At 40.7% G+C, this 26,075-nt stretch overlaps 4 protein-coding genes across 4 annotated transcripts; 1 reads left to right on the top strand and 3 right to left on the bottom strand.

Annotated features, from left to right (window-relative positions):
• Positions 1–1,947: 1,947 nt before the first annotated feature.
• On the bottom strand, positions 1,948–3,448 carry LOC127789746 (transcription repressor OFP1-like). Its single transcript, XM_052318703.1, has one exon. It carries the CDS (start codon positions 3,275–3,277, stop codon positions 2,153–2,155), a length of 1,125 nt encoding a protein of 374 aa, XP_052174663.1. The 5' UTR covers positions 3,278–3,448; the 3' UTR covers positions 1,948–2,152.
• Positions 3,449–12,639: 9,191 nt separating this feature from the next.
• LOC127790194 (U-box domain-containing protein 16) lies at positions 12,640–15,147 on the bottom strand. Its single transcript, XM_052319493.1, has one exon. It carries the CDS (start codon positions 14,856–14,858, stop codon positions 12,828–12,830), a length of 2,031 nt encoding a protein of 676 aa, XP_052175453.1. The 5' UTR covers positions 14,859–15,147; the 3' UTR covers positions 12,640–12,827.
• Positions 15,148–20,398: 5,251 nt separating this feature from the next.
• On the top strand, positions 20,399–22,287 carry LOC127790196 (CBL-interacting serine/threonine-protein kinase 14-like). Its single transcript, XM_052319496.1, has one exon. It carries the CDS (start codon positions 20,642–20,644, stop codon positions 21,956–21,958), a length of 1,317 nt encoding a protein of 438 aa, XP_052175456.1. The 5' UTR covers positions 20,399–20,641; the 3' UTR covers positions 21,959–22,287.
• Positions 22,288–22,673: 386 nt separating this feature from the next.
• Positions 22,674–25,432, bottom strand: LOC127790195 (CBL-interacting protein kinase 2-like). The gene is made up of 2 exons (XM_052319495.1): positions 25,270–25,432; positions 22,674–24,606 (listed from the first exon to the last, which is right to left on the bottom strand). The coding sequence occupies exon 2, from the start codon at positions 24,189–24,191 to the stop codon at positions 22,824–22,826; it is 1,368 nt and encodes a 455-aa protein (XP_052175455.1). The 5' UTR covers positions 24,192–24,606; positions 25,270–25,432; the 3' UTR covers positions 22,674–22,823.
• Positions 25,433–26,075: the final 643 nt, after the last annotated feature.

The following is a 26,075-nucleotide window of genomic DNA, read 5'->3' on the forward strand; positions in this document are numbered from 1 at the left end:
GGCTGGCAGGGATTACACTCCCTGTGAGGTTAATTCAATAATTTAATTAGCTAAGCAGTGATCATGACAATTGCAAAAGGCATCGGTTTTATGGTGATGTCGGGGATAAGCGGAAGATTGATGGAGGTGGAGCCATACCATACACATGGAAAACATAAATACGTTGCTGTTATTTATAGAACAGAGGATGGTCATGGTGTTTTAATTTTGCTGTCACAGACAATGTATGATATAACAATTAATTAAATGGGTTAATGAAATTAAATTAAAGTTGCATGAATTATTGTTGCTGCGACAAACCCTAAAGTTTTCGGGGACAAGAATCTCTTTGATTTTGGCCTTTTGTTTTGAAGAAAATAGTGCTTTAATTAGAGATTATAACCTTAATTAGTTTACAATGGCTCGGCCCTCGTACATTGGCTATACATGCCGTTTTTGTGGAAGCAAATGGCCAGAAAAGGCAGCTGATAATTAAGAAAGAACATAACCAGACTCGCATGAAGAAAGGATCAAGATGCCTCGCTTAATTTGCAAAGAACAGGTCACTTCGCTTGGCTGTTTGAAGAAATACTAAATTTTGTTTGATTGCTTTATAACTTGGGCTTGATTTTGTCGTATAATTCTTCCAACATATTTTAATAATTTGGGTACCTGATGATGATCAAGTTTCAGATGGGAGAGAATAAAGGACGGCCACAATCCACTGCCAGTGCTTAAATAATTAATTATTTTCTGCATTTGTTACCACAGTAAAACGTACTGTTTTGAACGGGAAATTCAAATGGTATCTCTCTCTCTCTCTCTCTCTGTGTTTTCCAGATGAATGTAATCTCTACTTTAATTCCAGCGTGACTTTGGAAGATCATCCGCTCATAACAATGGGTTTGAAAGTTTGAATCAACTTTTGTAATCTTCGAAGCAACTTTTATTTGCTTTTGGAATCGATCGCCCGCACAACTTTAGACACGAAAGTGGAAAATTTGAAAGTTCTCTTCAGGTCCCATTGTTGGCAAGCAATTTCACATATAGCAGGCATTAATATAATTTGAAATTTATTATGTATATATATATATATACACACGTATGTATAGATGTCGGCTTTTCTCAGTTACGTAGTACCGTTTCGTCTCGTATCCTCTCAGCAGCTTGCAATATTATTGCAAGCGCGCCCTGTTCTGCATTGCATTAATATCGAACAGCTTTTCTTTTACATTGTTACTAAGGCTTAAAAGCTGAACATAGTGCCGCGAGATAGAGACCTGATGAAAAAGCTGGATCACAGGCTAAGCTAAAGAACCCAAACTTGTCCTTAAAAGGGTTTCTTCTTTTGGTGGTGGAAACTGATGGTGCATCATGAGGAGTTTGCCACATGAGGCTAGCTAGCTCGCTCTGCTACTCTCTCGTACATTTTCAGGGGGTTCCTCTCTCTCTCTCTCTCTCTCTCTCACACACACACACACACACACACTGCGAACAATTCAATTTACATGGAGAAAACCACCTTTTGGTTTTGGCTGGTGCAAGTACATTAATTCAAGATGAGCTAGCAGCTAGCATTAACATTAATTTCTTTATTTGAGTTAGTTCAGAATAGAGAATATAGGAATAACCAAATCTAATTGATTGCTTGATATTATATATATATATATATAGTAACAATAACTAATTAAGGAGTATGGGCAAATGAGCATTAAATATTGAAGATGCATGCGTTAATTAATATAACACAAATGATGGCATGCACTTGTGTGTGTGTATATATATATATATATTATGTCGTCCATACACTGCAATAACTAGGAGGCGTGTACGTAGTTTTCAACAGGGGACAAGCAAACCTACAAGCAACCCTTCTCATCATAGATCTGAAAGCCGACCCAAAATCTTCTTTACATATCCATTTGATTAAGGGCTTGAATGAAGTTGGAAATTAGTGAAAGTAAAAAAAAAAAAAAAAAAACTGCAGTTAATTTAATTACTTCTGCAAACGTACCAGAAGACTAAACTGATGACAGTTGGGATATATATATAGCTTAATTTGAATATTGGAACACGTTGCAGTAGCCTCAGGAACTAGCTAGCTAGCAAGGGGAAAAAGAGAATAAGGAAAAGGAAAGAAGATAGTTGATGTACAATTCAGTCGTTGAGCTGATTATTTCAACCTGACATCAGCAAAATCCAACCAGATTTGCTTGAACACCTTGATTATGAGCTCATGATATTCATCTGAATTCAGCTGAAGATAACATGCAAGGAGATCTTCCAGGTCCTTGGATGCCCTGATGTTGTTTTCCAGAATCATCTCCACCATTGACTCCTTGAAATCTCTCTGCGGATCCGCCGATGACTTCACCACGGCGAAGCTATCCGAAAGGCTTGTTCCGGTACGTCCGCTCGATGACACGCTTTTCCGACCATGCCCTTGAATCTTCCAGCTCGCCGCTATTCTTGGCGAGTTGGTGCGAAGCCTCACGCCGGGACTGCTCCTCTTTTCTCTGCGAGTCGTGATGATACTTCTTGGCTCCAATTGAGCTGGATTTGTGCCTCGAAAGTTATCAGGCTTCTTGGTTGAGATTGGAGGAAGTTGAACATGGGAAACAACGGTGTTGAACCCATCTCTGTTTGTATTCAATGGATGCTTGTCGTTCTCGTTCATGTCAATGACAATATCATCATTCTTGAGTACTCTGCATTGGCAAGATGTAGAAGATGAAATTGAATTATTGGTGGGGTGGGAATAGTCATCGTTGCCGTGGTCGGAGCCAAGTTCGGGGAAGAGAGATTCGACGTCGGAGGAGGTGTCAAGAGGAGAATTTGGGTAGTCCTCGGAGGTGGAATCGGGCTTAGTCCAGACGGAGTCGAGGGTGGCGCGGCAGCTGCAGCCGGCTGAGACGGAGGCGGTGACAAGCCGTGGGGAGGCTCTCTTTCTCCTGGCGTTTGTGGTGGAGGAGCTGCGGCGGCTCTGCGTCGATGATTTTCGGGGTGATTCAGGGAAATGGGACGGCGATTGCGGGGGAGGAGTAAGCTCTCTGGAGAAGTAGTAGGACTTTCTTTGGTGGGAGATTTGCAGGGTGGTCTTGGATTGGTGTGGAGGGGGAAGAGACGATGAATAAGATGTTGAAGAAGAAGAAGAAGAAGAAGAGGAAGAAGAAGAAGGGTGGTCTTTCTTATTTCTACGGGGATTGTGGTTTGGGGCGGTGGCTCTGCGGAGGTCCTTGAGCTTGTAAAACCAGGCATTTGGTAACATGTTTGCTAGTCTGAACCTGTGGTTACCCATGATTTCACAACTCTCTCTCTCTGTCCGTCTTCTTGGGTGGTGCTTTCGCTTTTAAGGGCTTTAGGGAGTGATTGAAGGAAGAAGATAAATACGGCAACTCTCTCTTATTTGTTCCCCTCTTCTATTATCACTTCTTTAATGGAGGGTGATTCTGGGAGTTGGGGTGGGGTGGGGGGGTCCGCAGAGAAAGAAAACATGGAAATAAAGGGAAGAGATCATGAGAGGGGGGGGCCGGGCCGGGTAGGTGGCGGGTGGCTTTTCCTGGCTTGTGAGGATTAATTGCCAAAATTACCGGCTCAAGCTGGAACATTTTTGTCTGATATCATTTATCATGACTTTTTGTGTCAACCAACACAAATGTTCAACTATATATATGATTTTTAATTATCAATCTAAGGGCTAGCTATAGTATGCTACCTAGTACCCCATCCCGGTGTTAGGAAAACGATATATATATATATATGTGGGTAGACCTACAAAATTTAATATATAATGGAAGCATTAAGCCACAGGAGAGATTTGAGTCAGAGTTATCTTCTTCCATGGCATTTCAACCTTACTCGATCAGGTCAGTCGCAGGTGGCTTACATGGGGGAGTGGTGGCCTGTTGATCAGTTCAGAGTCTGAACTTGAGAGCGCAGTTGTTGGACCACCCTATATCCTATCCCAATCCCTATTCCATCCCAAGCCGCGACCTTTTATTCTCAGGGGACCCCCACCAATTCATATATATGACATTTAAGCTTCTTCTTCTTCTTCTTCTTCTTCTTCTTCTAATTCCTCAAGCACTGATCCATCTCCATTCTTGCATGTCCCCCCACCTTCCATTGATTGCCGATTGATTAGTGTTACGATTCAACAACACTCACAAAATTCAAGAAAGAGAGGCACATATGAGATTTGCTTTCAATAAATCTAGGCCTGTGATCCTATTGGGTCATTTTTATTTATATAATTCTAATTATTGAATTTTGGTACTGTTATATGTATTTCCCGCATCACCCCGCATGGACCAGACTCGGTCCGATAGACCGGCCCAATCACCCAAGGTCAAGAAGGCCCGGACGACCTCGTCAAGGAAGGTCCAGCCTCCACCAAAGATCCGGAACTCGTAAAGCGAGCATATGGCGAGCTCCCGGTAATCCCCCAACGAGCTCGGAGCAATCGACTAACGAGCTTCTGAAATATCCTCCAGATCGCTGGACCATCCAGGTCGCTCGCCTAAAACCTCCAGCTCGCATGAGCGGCAAAGCTGCTGAGAAGTCAGAGGTAAGGTCCGATCACTTTATCTGTAACAGCCCATGCCCCTCGTAATGAGGATTCCACTCCCGGTCTTGCGAAGGCGGTAAGAACTATTTGTCCCCCATTATACAAACACTGTATTTTTATATATTATATAGATTGTAAAAGCCCCTCAAGATAAATGGAAATGAAAGAGACCATGAGGGGCAAGGGAGGAGGACAAGAAAAATATAATCAGATACCGCCACTCTGGGAGAATAATCAGATGGCGGCCGTGGACTAGGCATCGTTCTGGCCGAACCACGTAAAAGATTCTGGTGTACATGCTTGGAACGTTGGGGGGGAGGGGTTTTCTTCCTTCCTTCTCGGTATTTTTGGATTAACTCACCGCGGCCCAAAACGAATCACGGTCGGCCGAAATCAAACGTCGACATTTTGGCGCTAGAGGAAGCGTGTACACCAGAATCTTTTATCTGGCCGAACCACGTAAAAGATTCTGGTGTACACGCTTGGAACGTTGGGGGGAGGGGTTTTCTTCCTTCCTTCTCGGTATTTTTGGATTGACTCACCGCGGCCCAAAACGAATCACGGTCGGCCGAAATCAAACGTCGACAGGTACATTCTCTCTAGAGCATCATACTCTAGTGAAACTGAGCCTCTTTTCCGTTTAAGCCCATCTCCATAAAAATATAAAAAGGGTAAATTCATTATACATCATTTATTGTTTGACACACATTTATCTATAATTTGTTTTTAGTCAAGTTAGACCCTGTTACGGGTATTTCCCGCTCTATTCTTTATGGACTGAGCTCAACTCAATTGATCGGCCCAATCGCACAAGGCTTAGTAGATCTCAAGTTGAATTCGTCGAAGCGAGCTCGCACATTGCTAGAATCCGAGATCAGATCGCATGGCCAACTGAGCTCCCATGTAGTGACCCGTGAGACGAGCTACGAAATTTTGAGTAAATTAAATATTTTTGAGAATTTAGAAATTTGGGAATCTAAATTTTTGGAAATTAAGAGGATTTTCGGCCAAGGAAAATAATTTTTGAGTAATTTAAATTTTTTAGAAGGTAAAATATTATTATTTGGAATTCTAGGATTTTTATTAGAATAAAGATTTTTTTGGAAGAAATCAAAAGAATTAAGTAATTTAATTTAATAAAAAACTAAGTTATTTTTGAGTTGGGACTTTGGACGTTTAAGGTTTCATGGCCTATATATATATATACATATGGCATGGCTTCGTAAAGGGGATTGACGCCACTGGAAACTTTGAGGCAGGAGAGTTGTGAGTATTAGAGAAAAGAGAAATGAGAGGAAGAAGAAGAGGGCAGAGAATCAGGTTTTCTGTTTGAGGCAAGTTCATTCTTTTTCTTCTTTTTGTTTCATTTGATTTATAAATTGAGATTTCAATCCTTCTCTATTAGGCTTTGATCATCCTAATCTCTTATTTAGAATTGTGTAGCGTTTAGAGTTTGATCTGCTTTGAAATATATGTATATATATTGAGTTATATAGTTGCAGTAACGTATATACATATGTTTATATGTATAAATATCATTCATTGTTAGAGAGATTTGGAGTTGAGAGTTTTAGTTCAAAATTGATCATTTTCAATGGAGTTTAATGTTGTTTCAATGATTTATCCATGGATGTGGCCATTAGAGGCACGATTTATATGAAGTTGCAGAGGCTCTTCGTAGGTTTTCAAAATATAAACAGGAAGGTACTGTAGCTAGCGAGTTACTGTAGCGCGAGCTGTAGGTAGTGAGTATTATAGTGCGAGCTGTAGCTAGCGAGTTACTATAGCACCGAACTAAAATTCACGCCAAATATTGCCCTTTTATTTTCCTTTCTAATAAGCTACAAAGTAGATTTAAAATCATTATCAATAAAGTCCAATAAGACTTAAAAAAAGAGAATTCTTATGCCTTGTAAATAATTTTTAATCAAGTATTATGCGTTCAAAATATTCTCAAATTTATAAGACCTAAGGTTTAATATTTATCTTTCTGAACTCCAAATAAGAAAATTATATTATTGAGACAATTGAGAAATATAACATATGTATTTACTTGATTATTTGAGTTATGTGCATTTATATTGTATGAGCACTGAGCATGAGATTACTTGGAGCACGTCATATTGTGTGCTAGTACGTATTTGAAAATTTGACATTTATGCGGCATAGTGCATGAGGGGATTCCATGAGCTCAGTTATTTGAGGTTACCCACTACTGGTAGTGAAGGGCGGCAGCCCCAGATATGGAGTAGGGGTGTTTGTCTCTAGTGAGTATTTGTTTGCTATTTATGGTTGCAAGTTCAACGACAAGCAGGTATGAGACTTCTTTTTTATATATATATGAGCCTTGGCCAATTTTACATACAGGCCTGCATGAGTTATGTTTATTTATTTCACATTTATATGAGAACCTACACAACCATACAAGATAATCCAATATATTAATTCCCTTAAATTGAGATCAGTTATCCCTCAGTTTATGACCGGTTATCTATGAGTTGTGAGATGAGTCAATCTCGATGAGTTCGACTTTTCTTTGTCTCAACTTTAAACTTTATTTCATTACTTATTACTTGCTGAGTCTTGTGACTCATCTTGTATCCTTCACCATTCTAGGTCATAGCGAGGTAGCTCCTGAGGCGGGTCCTAGTAGTAGTAGTGGGGGACGCTAGCAGTGTGTATGTGGAGGCCACTCGATGCCTATAAGATTTCTGGGTCATGGTTGACTAGTTTAAAGATTGTCATATATTTTTATTTTCAGCATTGAGGGATATTTCATTTAAGTTTACATTTTGTTAGTTGAGTTTTGTTTGCCTTGAGATATGGCACAGTTTAACAATTTTATTTCCAATTTATGAGAATCAATTATTATTTTTGGTATGGATTTTCTCTTATCAATTATCGTAGCACTTGGGATGTTACATCTTAGCAATGCCTCTGGCTTGCCGGCTTATTCGAGCGAGCTCCCAACTACACTTCGAGCGAGATCCATCGACTCTTGCAGTTCGTCGACCTAACCAATTAGCTCGCATAATGAGAAGGTCATGTGCTAAAGAATATTAGTGGGTTAGGGGCCGTCCCAACTGGGCCATCCAGGCCCAATCTGGCCTCGTCTTCTAGGCCCATTTGATCGGCCTATGTTAGTCCTATCCTAACCCCTTGTAACAACATCATTACAATAACGTCTAGATTTTCGCGTGTTCACCTTAAATCCCATCATCATTAATGACGAATCCTATCCACATTAATGAGGGTCACGTCGGCACTTTGCTGCTATATGGGCGTTTTTTCCGGCGCCATATATTCTGTCCTATCACCTGCAGACATACGACACATGCATGAGGACATCTTTCCCTCTCGAATTCATTACACTAGTGCAGACCAACGAATTACGGTCGACCAATTCCGAACGTCGACATACTCTATACTTGGAGAAAATTGTCTTACAAGTGTCAATTAAAGTATAATTAATATAATATTAATCTTAATCTTTCTCTAATTAAAAAGAAAAAAAACAAAAATAAGAAAAGGCCTCACCAACCGAAACTCATATGGGGTTTTGGCTATGGCTCGCGATAATGCCAGCGATGGCCAAAAGCCATGAGTTTCGGCGCCTGAAGTCATTGCTAGAACTACTTTGGTGGGCTCCAACATTGAAACCCATCAAATTTTTCTGGCGCTGAATCCATCGATTCCAACGATGGGGAGAGGGAGATCGAGAGCAAGAGATAAGAAGAAAAAGACGATGAGCAAATCTAGAAGAAGATGACTAAATTAAGATGAAGACGAAGATGAAGGATTACAAAGGGTACGTGTGATCAAGACTCAAGAGAGCCCATCTTATGTTTGTATCAGTTTAGATTTACTAAATAAACTTGCTCCCACTAGGAAAGAGAGTCCCATCTCATGTTCATGTTCATGCATGCTATATGCAGCAAGGAAAAGTAGAGAAAAACAAAAGGAAAAAGGCCTCCTGTTTTGATTGACGTTTATACTATATGAGAACGATATTTGTTTCCAATTTGTTATTATGCCATTCATATCACATCCAAAGCGCATAAAAAGGGTATCAAAATTGATTTAGAGCGGCTCCCACCAAGATTTTGTCCATGTGTGGGTCTCTATCCATCTCCCCCTATATAATGAAGGAAGGATTTATATATAAAAATGTATAGTATAATACTCCTTATAAAGCCATGAAACTTACACACGTACAAAAAGTACTTATACCCCTGCATTACTTAACGGTTCTTTTTTTTGTTGTGCTGTCTCGTTAATGGCATGGAAATTATCTGGTGATACTATGGACATTTTGGATGCAGACAAGGGAATTTTCATTATTAATTAGGTTCAAGGTAAGAATATGGATTGAGTGTTATTAGGTGACTCTTACTATATTGTGAGTTATTTGTTGTATATGATGATAATTTTGAGTGTCATGTGATAGACAACTCAACTATTGAAATTTTTTAACTTTTTTTTGACATGGATTGAATTCTCGATCTTCGTCTTTTAGTTAGTACTTGTCGACGTTCGATTTCGACCGACCGTGATTCGTTTTGGACCGCGGTGAGTCAATCCAAAAATACCGAGAAGGAAGGAAATCCCCCCCCCAAATTCTAAGCGTGTACACCAGAATCTTTTACGTGGTTCGGCCAGAACGATGCCTAGTCCACGACCGCCGTCTGATTATTCTCTCAGAGTGGCGGTATCTGATTATTCTTTTCATCCTTGCCCCTCATGGTCTCTTTGATTTCCATTTATATTGAGGGGCTTTTACAATTTAGATAATATATAAAAATACAGTGATTGTGTAATGGGGGACAAACAGTTCTTATCGCCTTCAGTGGGATTCTCATTACGAGGGGCATGGGCTGTTACAGATAAAGTGATCGGACCCTACCTCTGACTTCTCAGCAGCTTTGCCACTCATGCGAGCTGGAGGTTTTAGGCCAGCGACCTGGATGGGCCAGCGATCTGGAGGATATTTCAGGAGCTCGTTAGTCGATTGCTTGGAGCTCGTTGGGGGATTACCGGGAGCTCGCCATATGCTCGCTTTACGAGTTCCGGATCTTTGGTGGAGGCTGGACTTTCCTTGACGAGGTCGTCTGGGCCTTCTTGGCCTTGGGTGATTGGGCCGGTCTATCGGACCGAGTCTGGCCCATGCGGGGTGATGCAGGAAATACATATAACAGTACTTTTTTCAGATTCAATGTACTAAAAAAAAATGATCGAAGATACATAAATATATATAATTGATATTTGAATTATTAATTTCTTTGTTTGAATTCTATATTGACTTCGTTAATGGAGATCATATATATAATTCTTATTTTATCCTGAGTTAGCACCCTATTATATATATATGGTCGGGTGATATATGTGTCATTTATAAATTAAACCTAATTACTTCTCATTCATTTCATTCGAGCTCTCATGTTACAGGAACAGGAAAAGCCTACTATATATACGTTGTATATGGCAAAGATTTGTTTCAGAAAGGAAATACAAAATATAGAATGCTATGCTATGCTCTCTCTATATGTATATATATATGAATACTAGCAAGCTAGAAGTAATAAGGAAGACTGCAGTTGGGATCAGAAGAGATATGGAAGCAAACAACTTCATCCGAACTTTCCTTTGAAATCAACCTTTTTTAATTTCAGTTGTGGCATTGCTTCGTCTTGAAATTTTCTCACGTGTAGTGCGTGTGTGAAGAAAACATACCAAAATAAATTATTAAAAGAACAAACTTCAATTGCCGAAGTTTGACTCTCAAGAAAATACAAAAATAAGACTGTTTTGCTAAAAAAAAATCTAAATAAATTGTTGAATTTTGTATTAAAAAAAAATTAATTATAAATTCTAGATTTTAGGCATATTTATAGTATTTGACTAATCCAAATCTATCTGATATTTGTAAACAAAATCTAACTAGAATCCTAATAGAAATAAATCGTAAGTAAAATTTAATTAGAATCCTAATAAAAATAAAATTATAATAAAACATAAAATAGAATTTAAAATTAAATAAAATTCTAAAATATATAAAATATTAAAATATTATTCCGATGCTAATGTTCCGGTGTCATCGACCCGAAACTTTGGGCCAGGTCTTGAACAGTTTTCGCATCACACACACATATAAGACACAGATGGCGGCATTCATGTATTGACGTATCCAATGCAAAGTGCATATAAGTCCAAAGCCGAAGCATGCATCCATAGCATAAGTATAAAGTGGCTGCAGGGCTTCCACATTGCAGCACAGGTTGACGCAAACATATCCAGCATTATCTTTCAACTATATAACCATATAAGAATCCACGATGCTCTTGAATGGCCAAATTATAAACCCATATCTATATATATAAATATATATAGAAAATGACAAGAGGAGCGAGCATGGCATGGCCAAGTGCCTGCCGCAGCCAGCTGATAACACAGTCTGCAGAAGATGACGATGCACATATTGCCCGGAGCCTGCAGGTTCACACATATATATATATATATTAATGGGGAGTAAATTGATGATGACTCTAGAAGCAGAGAAGGCAGTATATATATACATACACAATGGTGAAGTTTTGGTCCCCTACGAGAAGCAGAATACATAAAATACATACCCTCATACACTACTAGCTTCTACTTGGAGAGATTGGGGACCAAATAAATTCTTATGCTTGTCTACTTTGGCTCCTATTCCTATCATCAAAATGTTTGTCTCTCCTCTCCTCTGCTGACTGCTGCTGCTGCTGCAGCAGCGGCGTAGCGACACATTTAATTCTGGGCTCGCTGGCTAGGTACACTTGCTTTTCATTATAGGCATGCATTTTATATAAACCTCACTTCTACATTTATTGAATAATATAACTTAAAAGTGCCAAACAAAAAGGTTTAGTTAATTAATTATATATATGTAAGAAAATATCTTCACCGCATAGCCCACCTCAAAATTAGGCCCAAACGCAAAGTCCATAACTACTATACACTCGTGTCCCACGAACACCGATCTGGGGCTGTATGGGCCGACTGGAATTATCAAATACTGATCACGTGGCTACGGTATTGGAATTAGATGCAACTGGGATACTGTAAGTGAAACTTGAGCCTAAAAAGTATTGCGTAAGGTGGTAGTCCAATAATGTTAGATTTGATTGTGTGAGAGATTTTGTGTTTGAATCTTGTGAGTAGTGTTTTTTGTAATAATGGGTGTCTTGACTATATAGATTATAGAATATTTAATGAATGGTGACAGGTTGCCAAAAATTACAACTTAAAAACCCATTCAAGAACAGAAAGCCATGGGAGGGATAATAATAAATATATAATACATATAGGGCGCAGGCGCAGGCGGCCAGGGTTCGAGAAAGGTTGAATGTTTAATCTGTCAATTGGGCTTGAATTGTTCTACAGTACTTAGCAAGCTATTAGCTAGGCCACGTACGTACCTTCCCGTCTTAAAAGTGGTTTAAGAATGCTTCTCTCATCCTTCTTGAACTCATAAAACTATATATAAATAAATACAGTTGAGAAGGTCTGATACCTTTATTTATAAGTTTTTCATCATCAATTGACGGTTAAGATCAAACTAATTCTACGGCTACAATATTCATCTTAATTAGAATGGCTGACAGAATGAAATAGCCATTATATAAACGATCGATGCATACAGGTCTCCCTCATGTTTATCCTTTAAGTGACACCAATTATACTACTGTTTGTCAAACTTGCCATGTGAGCGCTCGTGTAACGTCCGTGTACTGTCTATTTGACGATGACACATATATATATATATGTATGGGGCTTTCCTTATAATTAATTATTTCTGTATATGCATGCGTGGGACAAATCTATATGAGTTCGTTGGTATATATATATCCGGTTAATTTGTCACATGGAGGAGCTTTTCTAGCTATGTGTAATCTCAACATTATTTCAAGTTAATCCTCTCAAAGATTAACATTTCACATGCATTTGACTTGACAGTTACAGGAATGGATTTGTTTCTGTGAATTGAGGACCGAAAGAGTGAAGACAAGAGTGGATCCAAAAGTCATATTGCACTGGGCTTGATGAGAACCCACGAATAATAATAATAATAATAATGCATCTATTGGAGAGAAGATACACATTTATGAAAGTACGTAATTACCAATAATAATCAAAGAACAAAGCTATCGATCGCATCAAGAATTTGAAATCTTTACAAGTTAACAAAAATTAAAGAAAGAAAGAAAAAGACCACGTTCTAGAGGCAAATTAATAGTTATATGTTTTACACAGGCAATGCCATCCTCGTAGAACTCCTGACATTTGTTGTGGAAAACCCTGCTGCTGTTACATCGCCATCCAGACCTGCCGCCCATCTCCTCAGGATCCTCAACAGCGATGCCGCCTTTCTTCTTGCTCTCCCCGTCCCCATCCCCAGCATTTCCCATATCACACGCTCGATCCCCGCCACCCCCGCTAGCTCCGCCACAGCCTCCGATCCCCCTTTCCGGCATATGTTCACAAGCGTGGCGGCGGCGCTCTCCCGTGCCCGGTCCGTCCCGTCCCTCAAAACCGCCGCCAGCTTCTTGATTACGTGATAGGCGGCGGCTATCGCCACCAACCCCCCTCTCTTAACCACCACGTCCAGAATGGTGGCCGATTCTTCCGGCAACGCGTCCATGAGCTCACTGGTCAGCTCCACCACCCCGCCTTCAACTAATTTCCCGACCGCCTCTCTGTCTCCCGCCAAACTCAGGATCGCCACCAAAGCGTCTCTCTGTGAACTTGCGGGACCGTTTCTCGCCAAGTCCACCAACCCCTTCACGACACGTGTCTTCCTCCCCAGGATTTTCCTGTGAGCGTGTACCCCTGTCAAGCTGAATATCGTCGCCGCGGCGTTGCCTTTGGCCTCCCACGTGGCGCCGGACCTCAGCACCTCAATAACGCCGTTCAAAACTCCCTCCGTCTCCATTATCTTTATCTTGTTCGCTTCGAGGATGGAGAGGTTGAGGATCGTTGTGACGGCGTTAAGTTGCAGGTTTGGATATTCCGAACTTATAAGGTACTTGACGAGGCAAGGCAATCCTCCTGCTTCGGCGATGCAGGCTCGGCTGTCGGAGTCAGATTTGGCAAGCGCACGGAGCTCGTGAACCACGCGGCTCGCCGCCTCCGCTGACTCCGACGCCATTAATTTGTTTAGCAGGAACGTCACCGTCATCCTCGTCGCCTCTAACGCCGTCTTGTTTTGAATGACGCCGTTGACTTTGTCGTTTAGTTCCTTCGCTTCGAATGGGATTCTCTGCTCGCGGCACCACATGGCAATCAAATTCTTCAAAGCCCGGTTGGGAATCAAATCCGTGTGGCTCAGCGTCTGACCTGTCATTGGACACGTGTTCTTTCCCGATTCGATCCAAGGCGAGATGGACGCGCGGTCGTACGTCTGACCGGTCGAGACCACCACCGGGTCCCGCATCAGATCGAGAGAGATCGGGCACCGGAATTCCGCCGGAATATTCACATCCACCACCGATCTCCGCCGCCTTCCGCTGGTTCTCGGTGTCGATGCCCCGTACAACACGCATTTTGCGTAACGGACGAGGCCGATTAGGGCGATCACATCAGACTTGGATTTCTCGTCCTTCTGATTCTGAACTTCGTCTTCGAGACTCTCGATTTCGTCTCTGCAGCTCGTCGAATCGCGTAGCTGTAATTGATCGAAGATCTGGGCGAGATCCGAATGATCTGGAACAATCTCTCTCTTGATCCTATCGAGCATTTTCAATACTTGGACTCTGAGATTATTGTCAGACGGATCGACATCTGCTTTCGTGTCCGAGCAGTGCTTTCTGATCAGAACAACCAATTCTTCAACATCTTCGCTCAAACTCAAATCTTTCGCAGGCAAAATATCTAAGAGTGTCGACAGATCAACGGTGAGCTCGTGAAAAGCATTGGCAAAAGATTGGCTTTGCATGAGAAGCCACATCTTGCTTACGTTGGAACAATCTTCAATCAGAGTCTTGATTCGCTGCAAGACTATATACAATTCCTCGAAGCACAATAGAGCCGACGGCGAAAAGAAATGGATTTGATTACGAAGCAGCTCTTCAAACAAGACCGAGAGCAGCTTGGTTTTGCGGATGATGGAAGCCGAATTCCGGCGGAGAAGACATCGTAGAGGTCGTAGAGACGATACTTCTTGTGAGAGGGCGAGCAAAGCTTGGAGCAGCCTTCTGTCGGAGACATCGGGGGTCACGAAAGCTCCGGCCGATGGGCGTCTCTTTCTTGGGGGGAAAGCATGAGGTGAAACTGCCATGAACTATCAGGCACCTCGATTTCTGATCAGAGACAGGAAAGAAATCAAAAACCCAACACACAATTGTCGCGCAGCAGCAAGAAGAAAGCTTTCTCAGAAACCAAAGAGAAAATGAATGAGAGCGAAGCTGATGATTGGCTTTCTTTAATTTATTTCTTGGCTAAATTAATGTGTATAATGTATTCTTTGCGTGCGTGTATATACATATGTTAAATGGGGGTGGGGTTGGCTACGAAAGGCTGGTTTTTGACGAGGTTTGGCTTGAAAGGGTACGGCTCTCTTTTTACTCGGTAAGAACGTCGCCTACCGGGAGGATTCTGGGTGGGCTTCGAATAAGACAGGCCTTTTGTTTGAGAATTCCAAACTTGTTTCAACCATTGAAAGTTCCAGCCACTGTCGTTGGCAGCCAAATGGGTTTTATGTTTTAACGGCCGCCAGAAGTCGGCAGTCATAGATATACATTCTATATACATTTATATATTTATGTGTAATTGATGATGAGCCGTTGATCATATCTGGACGACGGGGCAACCAACAAAAAAAACAAAAAAAAGGGTTGGCTTTGCATGGACTCGTTCTGCGTCGTGTGTTTCTTCGAAAAGAACTCAAAAAAAAAGAAAGAAAAAAAGAATCGTATGCGCTCACATCTATATGGAAAGAAGTGGTAGGCAGTAAGCCGTGTTTAGGTGTTAATCATAGTATAATATTAGCAACCACACAATGCTTCATCTCGTAAGTAGTAAAACAGCAAATGAAATATATAATGAATCAGTATAGTAGACAGAACCGATGTGGTTAAGACCTTTGACCACCTTTTACTGAGAGGAAAGAAAGAGAAAATGGCCAGGTGTGGTTATAGCCCAAAAGACATTTTGTGGGTGGTGGTGCCTTACTGGGGGGTTTTTTCTTTCCAGCTTTACTTTTAATTTATATTATTTTATGTTTGGAGGTAAGCTGATATGAGTTGTATCTTCCTTCCTTCCAGCTGTTTGTAACTCCATTTCACGCGTGAAAAGGTAGGTAGACAACAAATTATATATTTGTTCTTCTTTTTTTCCTTTTACAGACATAACAACCTAGCTAGCCTCCTTATTTGAGATTTGAGATTGGTAAAAGCCATTATTTTGTAAGAGTGAATTGATTTATGACACAAGATTGGCTTTGGCTATATATCTACTTAAAATTCCTTAATTTGCTCAGATTTTATCTTTTACCTCACCACTGTGACATTTGCTTGTCTTAGAATAATGGTGCACCAACCAACCCACCAAGTAATTAAGAAACTTTTATGGGTAAGTTGGTAGGTCTAATTTTATAATATTATAAATTAAGTAGCCTTCTTGCATTCAAAACTAATCTAAATTCTTTAAAAAGAATGTTAATTTTCTTTATGAATGGCAAGATTAATGTGATTCATCGTAGAGATAAAGAGAGTAGATAATTAAACATCTTTTAATTACGGGTCAAGGCTGCTTTGTATATTTACATAAAAAAATGTGCAGAAATATGTTTATATATATCTAGAGAGAGAGAGAGAGAGAGAGAGAGAGAGAGAGAGAGAGAACTATGAGCTAGAATGGAGTCTGGTGGCTATTTTTTTTAATATATATATTTTTATCATTATCTTATCTATTTTATATTGAATGATTGGGTTGGGTGGATAAGGCCGAGTCGTCATGGGCACCTCAATTCATTCATTCATGCCATTGCCCCCCTCCATTGTCATTGTTAGAATTCAACAAGAACGAGCGGTGTGATGGGTCATGGGTGTGCAACTGCAGATTACGTACGCCAACTAATAATTCACATCAGACAGACAGGCCATCCCCCAAAGGCAAGAAAAGAATTAATTAATTCACTCCCCCTAAGAAATTAACAAAACACCTTACCTTCCAAGCAACCAATAGCACCCCCAGCTAAGCCATATATACCCATCAAGCTCAATCTTCTTCTTTTGATTAGCAATCAATTTGAGATGGTTCGTCACCGCCAAGGCAGTTTTTGCAACGTACAGTATCTCTTTGTCTTCATTAGCACTATGATAATGCCATGATTAATGGAATACGGGCTCAGATTGGATTAGGTAAAAGCAGCTAGCAAGCTCGCTAGGAGACAAGAGTTTGCTTAGGAAATGCCTACTGTCTTTGGCATTACGCCATCAAAAGGTAAAAGCTTTTACAATTATTTGTGTGTCGAGTATGGTATTTTCTTCTTGTTAATTAATATAGCTTAATTAATTTATGGGCCTCACGGGCGGGGGGCTTCAAACAAACTGTATAAAATGAGCACCCAGGATTAGTAGAAGCCTGCTTGGATATATAAGAGATTGTTGTTTGCCTTTTAAATATATATATATATATATATGTAGAATCAAATTGCAGCCCTTAATTTGGATATATATCGATCGGTTCCAGAGTGCACATCATTTCATTTTCAGCCTCCAACATAGGTTAGGTCTGTGACTCTATCAGCATATACAAATATAAATGAATATATATGTCAACGGGGACAATTGATCTGCTCTAAGAATTGATGGACGATGATGATGATGCACAAGTTGTGAGGACTGGAGATGGGGCAAACAGTGCCCCTTCTTTAGGTGGATTTGCTATAACCATGCCATGATGAAAGAGGGGACATGCCAGCCCTGCAGGCAGGATACAGATATTGTCCCAATTAATTCTTGTATCCTCCACCAACCCAACCAAAAATAGCACCCCAGCTTCTGTTTCAAGCATCAAATCAAATTGGGTATATCTCTATATCTATATCTATACGGGTATATATCCCAATTAATGGTTAAAAGAGTATTAAACATACATTGTTTATAGATAGTTTTTTTATCGGTTGGTTTTCTTTTAATAAATAAAATAAAACCAACTCAAGAACATTATATATATATATATAGTTCTTGAACAAAGAACCATATAATGAGATAAAAGATTGAAATTGAAGTTTGAACAACTCAAGAACAATATAGTTCTGGTGCGGCTTAATTATGACCATGTTTTTATTTTGAGCTGAGCTATACAGGCTGTCCAAGAAAAATAAAAGAATTAAGGCAAGTCTTGAACCTTCTAATGGACGCATCTGTGGCCTGTACCTTACTTGTAAGTTAAATAAAGCCCTCAAATTGAATTTTAAGAATTACCCAGTCTCTAGTAACAATTATCTCGTGACTGACTCACCGTTATAATTAAAGGAAATATCTTATCAGATAATTAGTAATAATTATTTGATATTTTATAAGATAATTGAAATAATTATTTTATGAAATATGATAGTGTTTATCTCATAAAATAATTAAATTGAATATAAGATATAATGGTATTAATCTAATGAGATAGTCGAGTAATTTAATAAGATAATTGATTATTTTAAAATTAATTTTATTTAATTTAGAAGATATATATGAATAACTTATACAGAATTTTGATGAGAGACTACTTTTACTATTATAAATAAGAGTTTGATTCTCTTTCTACCCAATATAAAAAAAGTAATTTCAGTTATATTTTTACGTCCATCATTAAAGTTAGTGTGAAGGGAGAAAATCAGATTCTACGTGTTTCGTCATGAATGGATGATCCTTTTATAGCCTAAGGTTCTAATACATTCAGGTACATAATCTACATAAATTTATCCTATTAGGTGTAATTATTTGTCGTTGTTTATAAAACAATCTATTGAATTACATGGCCTGCAAGGACCACTTCTTTCAAGCCAAATGTCGCTTTGCCTTTAGCTTTTTAATTAAGGGTGAATTGACTAGTTTATCCTTAATTTAGGATTATTTTGTAATTTAATTCAGTTTAACATTTGCTGCAATTTAATCATTCAACTTTAACATTACTTTCAATTTTATTCTCAATTAGCCACTCATGAGCCCTACATACATGGCGGCTGAGGTGACGTGTTATTGTGTCTAGATGATTAATGTGACATGTTGATAATTAATAATTAAATATACAAATATAATCAAATACACATATATACAAAATCAATAATCAATGACTGGAAGCTTAGATTAATGCTTTAATGGATGACCAAGGGTGGGATCTTTAGGTGATTGACGATGAGGGGCAATGAGCAGTTGATAAGAGTGGAGGCAACCGATTGACGAGAATGAGGTAGTCGATTGAACAAAAGGAAAAATAGACAAGAAATAGCGAAGGGTTGTATAGAGGGAGGCCTTAGTGGCAGAGAAGAGATGGGTGAGATGCTAGCGGGGGCAATTGTGCTAGTGTTAATCATTTTTTTCGGTGGGCTAGTTGAACAAAGAGATGGGTTTGAAAGAAGTGAATAAATTTGGAGAGGGGAGGGGGGGTCTATTGGCTTCGATTGAGTGGGCCTTTGCAAACGTCCAACGACCAAAGATTTGCCTTCATCTATGTCGCCCACTGTGCTTCAATCATCTTCTTCATCACATTCCCTGTTAGGTAACTACCGACAACACCTAGATTTGTCGTTACCGATCAACGTCTTTCTCCTGTTGGCAGCCGTCGATCGACCTGTTTGCCATCATCGCCAATCTCCTTCACTATCGGCGTTGCTTCTAGCTTTGTCATCATCGTCCATGCTTGCCTCCATCTGCCATTGAAGTAGTTATTCCAATCATGCCTAGATTTGGGTCAAATCTGACCCAACCCAATTTACACATATTTGATTCAAATCTTGCCCAATTTACCCATTTTGTTGATGTGTCCCCACATTAACACGTTACCTCAATTGTCATGTATGTTAGGGGTACACGCCTAATAGATTGAGAAAAAAATTGAAACTAATTTTAAAATTTGACAATCAAATTAAAATAAATGTCAAAAATAGATAAAATTGTAAAATGACCTAAGTAAATTAGTTGATTCACCCTTTAATTAATTACCAAAGAGGATTACTTTTGAAATTTATGGAAAAAACAATGTCTAGATAAGTGCATGCCAAACAGACCTTTTGTTTTGGGCCGAGTTAAAAAATCATCTCAAATTGATTAGTTCAGTGGTTTAGTTTGAGATGTATTAGGAAATGGGTCGGCTCTGATCTCCCAAACTTACAAAGTCCAGTCCATTAAGCTTAACCACGGGCCTATTTACAGTCCTGTCCAGAACGATCGTGGGCAATGGGCCGTGGGCTTTTTTCAAAATATTGATAATTAATTAATTAAGAGCACGTGGCATATGATAGATAATTGGAGCAAGAGAACATCCTGGAATTTAGCGTTTGACAATATATGACAGCGGAAAAGTCCACGTTGAAAACAAGGGAATACTCGAAGCACGGCACCGGCCTGCCTAGACATTATCGAAATAAATTGAATTGAATTGAATGGGTTGGTGGGTTGGGTCGGCCGGTTGGAATTTGACTGACCCCACCCACCCCCAGGCCATGACAGCACCCGCGTACCCGTTTGCAATTGGTCGGTTCACGCGTGACGTCTGCCCCGACCCAGGAGTGACAGCTAGCAACACACGAAGAGAGACCCATTCTTCCTTCTTACTAGACTAGTTGGTGGATAAATAAATAAATAAATAAAATAAAACTACGTATCTGCTGCATCTATCTATCTACTGAATCTGTCTATCTATCTGTATGCATTGCATCCATTAAAGCTCAGTTCAGCAACTATTCCAAGCACCTGCACCTGAAAGCTTCGACGTACGTCTACAGAGTGTAGAGAAGAGATATATATACTTCGCTATAATTATTGCATGCCAGCCAACATTGTTGCCAAGAGATCCCATCCATCCATCGATCCGGGTCGTCTTTGGGAAGATAAAAGAGAGTAGATGCCAGAGATCATTGATGAGACCGGAAGTGTGTTACCGGCGGCGGAGCGGCGGGGCCAGGACGGCGACAAAACGAAGCTTTTCGGGAACTACGAGCTTGGCAAGCTGATTGGTTGCGGAGCCTTCGCCAAGGTGTACCATGCCAGGAACGTGAGGACGGGGCAGAGCGTGGCGATCAAGGCGGTGAGCAAGACCAAAGTCCTCAAAGGAGGCTTCACGGCGCACGTCAAGCGGGAGATCGCTATCATGAGCAGGTTGAGCCACCCTCACATCGTCCGTCTCTTTGAGGTCCTTGCCTCCAAGTCCAAGATCTACTTCGTTTTGGAGTTCGCCAAGGGAGGCGAGCTCTTCGCCAAGATCTCCAAGGGACGCTTCAGCGAAGATCTCAGCCGCCGCTACTTCCAGCAGCTGATCGCCGCCGTCGGATTTTGCCACTCCCGGGGTGTTTTCCACCGTGATCTCAAGCCGGAAAACCTGATCCTCGACGAGAATTGGAATTTGAAGGTCACCGACTTCGGGCTCAGTGCCGTGAAGGACCAGATCCGGCCCGACGGACTGCTCCACACGCTCTGTGGCACACCTGCCTACGTGGCCCCCGAAATCCTCGAGCAGAAAGGCTATGATGGCGCGAAGGTGGATGTCTGGTCATGTGGCGTCATACTCTTCGTGCTTACCGCCGGTTACCTACCGTTCAGCCACCCCAATCTCATGGCGATGTACCAGAAGATCTACAAAGGTGAATTCCGATTCCCTAAATGGACGTCTCCTGATCTCAGGCGGTTCTTGTCTCGCCTCCTCGACACGAATCCGGAGACTCGCATCACCGTCGATGAGATCACGAACGATCCGTGGTTCAGAAAAGGCTACAAAGAAATCAAATTCCACTCCGAGGATTTTGGGCTGAAAGACCACGACGAGAACCAACCGTTCCTGAACGCTTTTGACATAATTTCATTCTCCAACGGTTTGGATCTCTCCGGGTTGCTGAATCACTGGGCAGGCTTGGCCGTGGGCGAGCGGTTCATATCGGCCGAGCCGCCGGAGAGAGTAGCCGGGAAGATCGAGGAGGTGGCAAAGGCGGAGGGTTTGACAGTGATGAAGAAGAAGGATTGGGGAGTAAAGGTGGAAGAAGAGAATGGCCGTTTCGTTGTGGCCGTGGAGATTAACCGGTTAACGGAGGAGCTGGTGGTGGTAGAGGTGAAGAGAAGGGATCCGGAGAGTGAGGCTGGACCCAGCCGAGATTTCTGGAAGGATAAACTCCGACCGCACCTCGTCCCTCTCATTTACCAACCGGAACGGCAAGTTACCGGTGCCTAAAAATATGAAACTTTTGCCTTTTTTCTTTGCCAACCAAATGATGGGTACAGTCCAGATTGATTGCCATTTGTTCTTTGCTTCTTTTCAGGCGTGCTTTCATGTATATCGTCTTTTTCATTGGTTTTGATATTGTTTGTAGATGGGTCTCCGGATTTTGGTCCAAAGTTTGCTCTTGCTTTCTATGCACCCAGCAAAATTGGGCTTGTTCTGTGTCAAGTGTAAACTAGAGAGCAAGCAAACTGAAGTCTGCCAATTTTATATTGGCATTGGTTTCCTGGCAGATCACTGATTAATGAACAAAACTCACTTAGACAGATTTAGAATAAGTATGTTGCAAATCCCAGAAAGGATTCATGGATAATATCAATATGCATTGCAAATCATGATACAGAAAGAACTTTTAATTATATTAATTAATAATAACATCTAATTTTAGTTTTAGATTGTTGCTGCTCGTTTGTTAATAAAAACTGCTGACATGACGGCCCACATCAACTTAAAACAAATATAAATAGGTCAGTATTAAATTTATTTTAATCCCCTCTCACATTGCTGTTTCACTGACGGTCTCCTGATGGTTTTGCTGGTCAGGAGATTTCTAGTGGCATACAGCAAAGAAGAAGAAAACAAATAATAAGGGTTCCATATTCATGTTTTTCAGTCGGCTCAAAGACTTGTTCTTGTGGTTGGTATGGAGGTCGGAGGTTGCTCAAAATTGAAAGAGAAGAGCATTTCATTTCATTTAGTGAAGTCAAAATAGTAGTTACATAGCTAGCCAAGCACCAACGTCCGTTATTGTTACTTAATGGTGTGGTTCCATCCTACTGCCGCAATGGCCAATAACAGCATATATAGCATCAGAAAGCTAGACTCTCCGGAATTGGTCTTGCTGTTGATGCTGCTGGGGCGGCAGCTGATCGCCCTCCCAAGTCCAGATGATGTCTTTGAGCGCTGGCCTTATGTCCTGCTTCATTAACTTGAGATACTCCAAAGTATCTCCGCTAGATTTTTTCACCTCAACCAGATGAAGTGTGGGAGTGAGCTCAAATATTTCAGCCTCAATAGACAGGGCCCCTTTCCTGCCCCCCTCTCCTCCTTCCAGTTTCAACAACCCCCCGTCTTTCTTCCTTACTCTCAGCCCCACACGCCTTGCCATGTCCCCAATCTTGGAAACGATAATCTTCGCGGTCTGCCTGGATGAAAAACGCACCTGCCTCTTCTGCCCGTTATCCTCAAACAAACCAGTCAAGTCAAACCCAGATGAGAGTGATATGATATCGAAAGCATTGAAGTTGCTAGGCTTTTCCAATTCTTCCTTTACCTCTGCTGCAGTTTTGTTATCCTCGCAATTTGCACCAAATAAGCCATCCGCATTGAGTCTGTCTGCTTCCATGTCGTCAGTTATCTTGGGATTGCATTCAATGAAGCCCTTTTGGAACCAAGAACTTTTCAGGATCCCGGGAATGGATATTCGCGTACTTGGGTCCGGGTCCAGTATCTTCACCAGCAGTCTGCGTGCTTCCGGGGAGAAGCACTTGGGGAATTTGAAGTCGGCTTGGCAAATCTTCCTATACATCTCCATCAAATTTGAGTCACGGAATGGGAGATAGCCAGCTAGTAGAACATATAAGATGACTCCGCAGGACCAGATGTCAGCTTTAGTTCCATCATATCCTATTCTGCTGATCACTTCAGGAGAAGCGTAGGCAGGTGTTCCACAAGCTGTGTGGAGCAACCCATCTCGACGCTTAGATTCAGCAAGGGCAGTCAATCCAAAGTCCGAAACCTTTAGGTTCCCATCCTTGTCCAATAGTAGGTTCTCCGGCTTCAGATCCCGGTGATAAACACCTCTGCTGTGACAAAAATCAACAGCACCGATCAGCTGTTGGAAAATCTTCCTCGCAGCATCCTCTTCAAGCTTCCCTTTTGCTACCTTGTCGAAAAGTTCACCACCTTTAACATATTCCATGACAAAGTAAATTTTGGTTCTGCTGGCCATAACTTCATAAATCTGCACAACATTAGGGTGTCTGACCAGCCTTGTCACTGAAATCTCCCGCTTGATCTGATCCATCATCCCAACCTTCAGAACTTTCTCTTTGTCAATTATCTTAATTGCCACATTCAGGCCAGTTTTAAGGTCCCATGCATGGTGGACCTTGGCGAAGGTTCCTCGTCCCAGTAAACTCCCTAGCTCATACTTGCGCATCAATACACTCCCTTTATCGTCCATCTCAAGTCGCAGAAAGTAATGCACACTAGTATGCTGCTCTGTTAACAAAATCAAAGGCGCGCAATGGAGCTTTTTACCGAAAGGGGATCAAATTGAGGATCATAAGAGTTCAGCTATCTTCACAAAGATCACCAGACCGATGACCCCGTCTTGTCTTGTAAAATATTCATCCACAGCCGAGACACGAGCAGAGACGAAGAAAGGGCTGCCAATTATGTGTCCGGTCGCATCAAGGATAAATGAGGTCAGCTCAGATGGAGCTTCAATCTCATTGAGCTCAAGAAACATGATGGATCTCAAGCACATCATTCCGCATTCCTTGGCTAATTGGTGAACTATAGAACACTTTAGGATTTAGAGCAGAGTTTGCTAATAAAGCATCAATCGATCTTCCACCAGTAAGATGATCGATCACCTGGAAAGAAGAAAAGAGGCCCTTAAAAACAGAGGAGGAGAACAGCGTATGTGCGTGACACTGTTCCATAACATGAATAGGGAAAATCAAGGTACTTGAGGGGGAACTGGGAAGGTGCTTAAATTCCACGCTGCAGACTTGCTCTTGAGGCGTGTTATTGCATTTGTTAATCTTAATTTCTCAATATACGTAGAACTGGAATTGTTAATTACAAGTATTTCTACCTAGCAAACAAAAGAATTGTTGATTGCAATCTTCTATAATTCCAGTAAATGAATGGATTCGCTGAAAGCTGGGGATGTTAAAAAAACATCAAGCAAGTTAAACATATCCGAGAATAAACTAATTCTCATTGGCAAACGAAAAAAAAACAGATTTGGGCTTCACTTTTCAAACAGATAACTTACTTTTATTCCCTGATCATCTCAAACATCAAGGACCGAAACTCGATGAACCCAGACATACTACTCTGTTCTACTTTAACCACCCTTTTCTCGGCATCCAAACACGACGCAAATTAACCCCAAAAAAACAAAACACAGAGACTGCAAACTCATACGGAAATCACGATTTATCCACAAATTTGTGCCAATACAAATTGTTACGACAATCAAAGTTCACGTAAACATTGTACAGGGGGATTGAATCGAGTTGTTGAATTACCTTTGCAACGAGGAATCAAGCTCGAAATTGGGATCCGAAGAAGAAGCTGGTCAAGAGAGAGAAGGAGCTCAGCTCATGCAAAAATATGCATAAATACAATACAAGCATATATATATATACATACACCGGCGATGCGGAAACAAAAGCTAACCCTACTAGTAGATATTTTTAAAGAGGGAATTAACACAAATCTCTTTATTATTATTATTATTTAAAAGTAAAAGTTTTGTCAAACCTTTAAAACTCTATAAAATCTCTAATTAGAGGAAAATCACAACATTTTAATTAAATATTTTATACCAAATTTGTATTTGTATAACATCCTCACACTCTTATATTATAATGTTTATTTCTTCACCATTGACGTGTGAATGTTAAGAAAATTGCCAACTTGGGATAAAATAAAAAGCCAGGACTTGGAGGACAAAATTTGAAAAATTTATTAGATTTCCCAAAGTCAATTAAGAACCCATAAAGCAAGAGGTGCTGCAGCGTCCACACAGCAAAGTGTAATGTGAAAGGGGGAAAAAAACACAAGAAAAGTAGAACAGATTAATATCATTATCTACTGCACTGTTTTGGATTAGCATGACATGATAAGCTTAGCTGCTTAGGTTGCTGTTATCCATTAGGAAACAAACTGTTAACTTGGTATCAATTGAAAGCAAAAACTCATTGGAAGAGCCTGAGCATACTTTCTTAGAGTTTATCCCTTGGGCCAGCTGGGTAAAGGGATAGGGATAACCACTCAAACTCTTTTTATTGCAAAACCCACTTGTTTTTAAAGCCATTACCCTATGAACAGA

This window comes from Diospyros lotus, chromosome 14, assembly GCF_014633365.1.
Source record: "Diospyros lotus cultivar Yz01 chromosome 14, ASM1463336v1, whole genome shotgun sequence".
NCBI lineage: Eukaryota > Viridiplantae > Streptophyta > Magnoliopsida > Ericales > Ebenaceae > Diospyros > Diospyros lotus.

Bases quoted from the DNA above. Each gene is read 5' to 3' on its own strand.
- LOC127789746 (XM_052318703.1), bottom strand. From the start codon at position 3,277: ATGGGTAACCACAGGTTCAGACTAGCAAACATGTTACCAAATGCCTGG.
- LOC127790194 (XM_052319493.1), bottom strand. From the start codon at position 14,858: ATGGCAGTTTCACCTCATGCTTTCCCCCCAAGAAAGAGACGCCCATCG.
- LOC127790196 (XM_052319496.1), top strand. From the start codon at position 20,642: ATGCCAGAGATCATTGATGAGACCGGAAGTGTGTTACCGGCGGCGGAG.
- LOC127790195 (XM_052319495.1), bottom strand. From the start codon at position 24,191: ATGGACGATAAAGGGAGTGTATTGATGCGCAAGTATGAGCTAGGGAGT.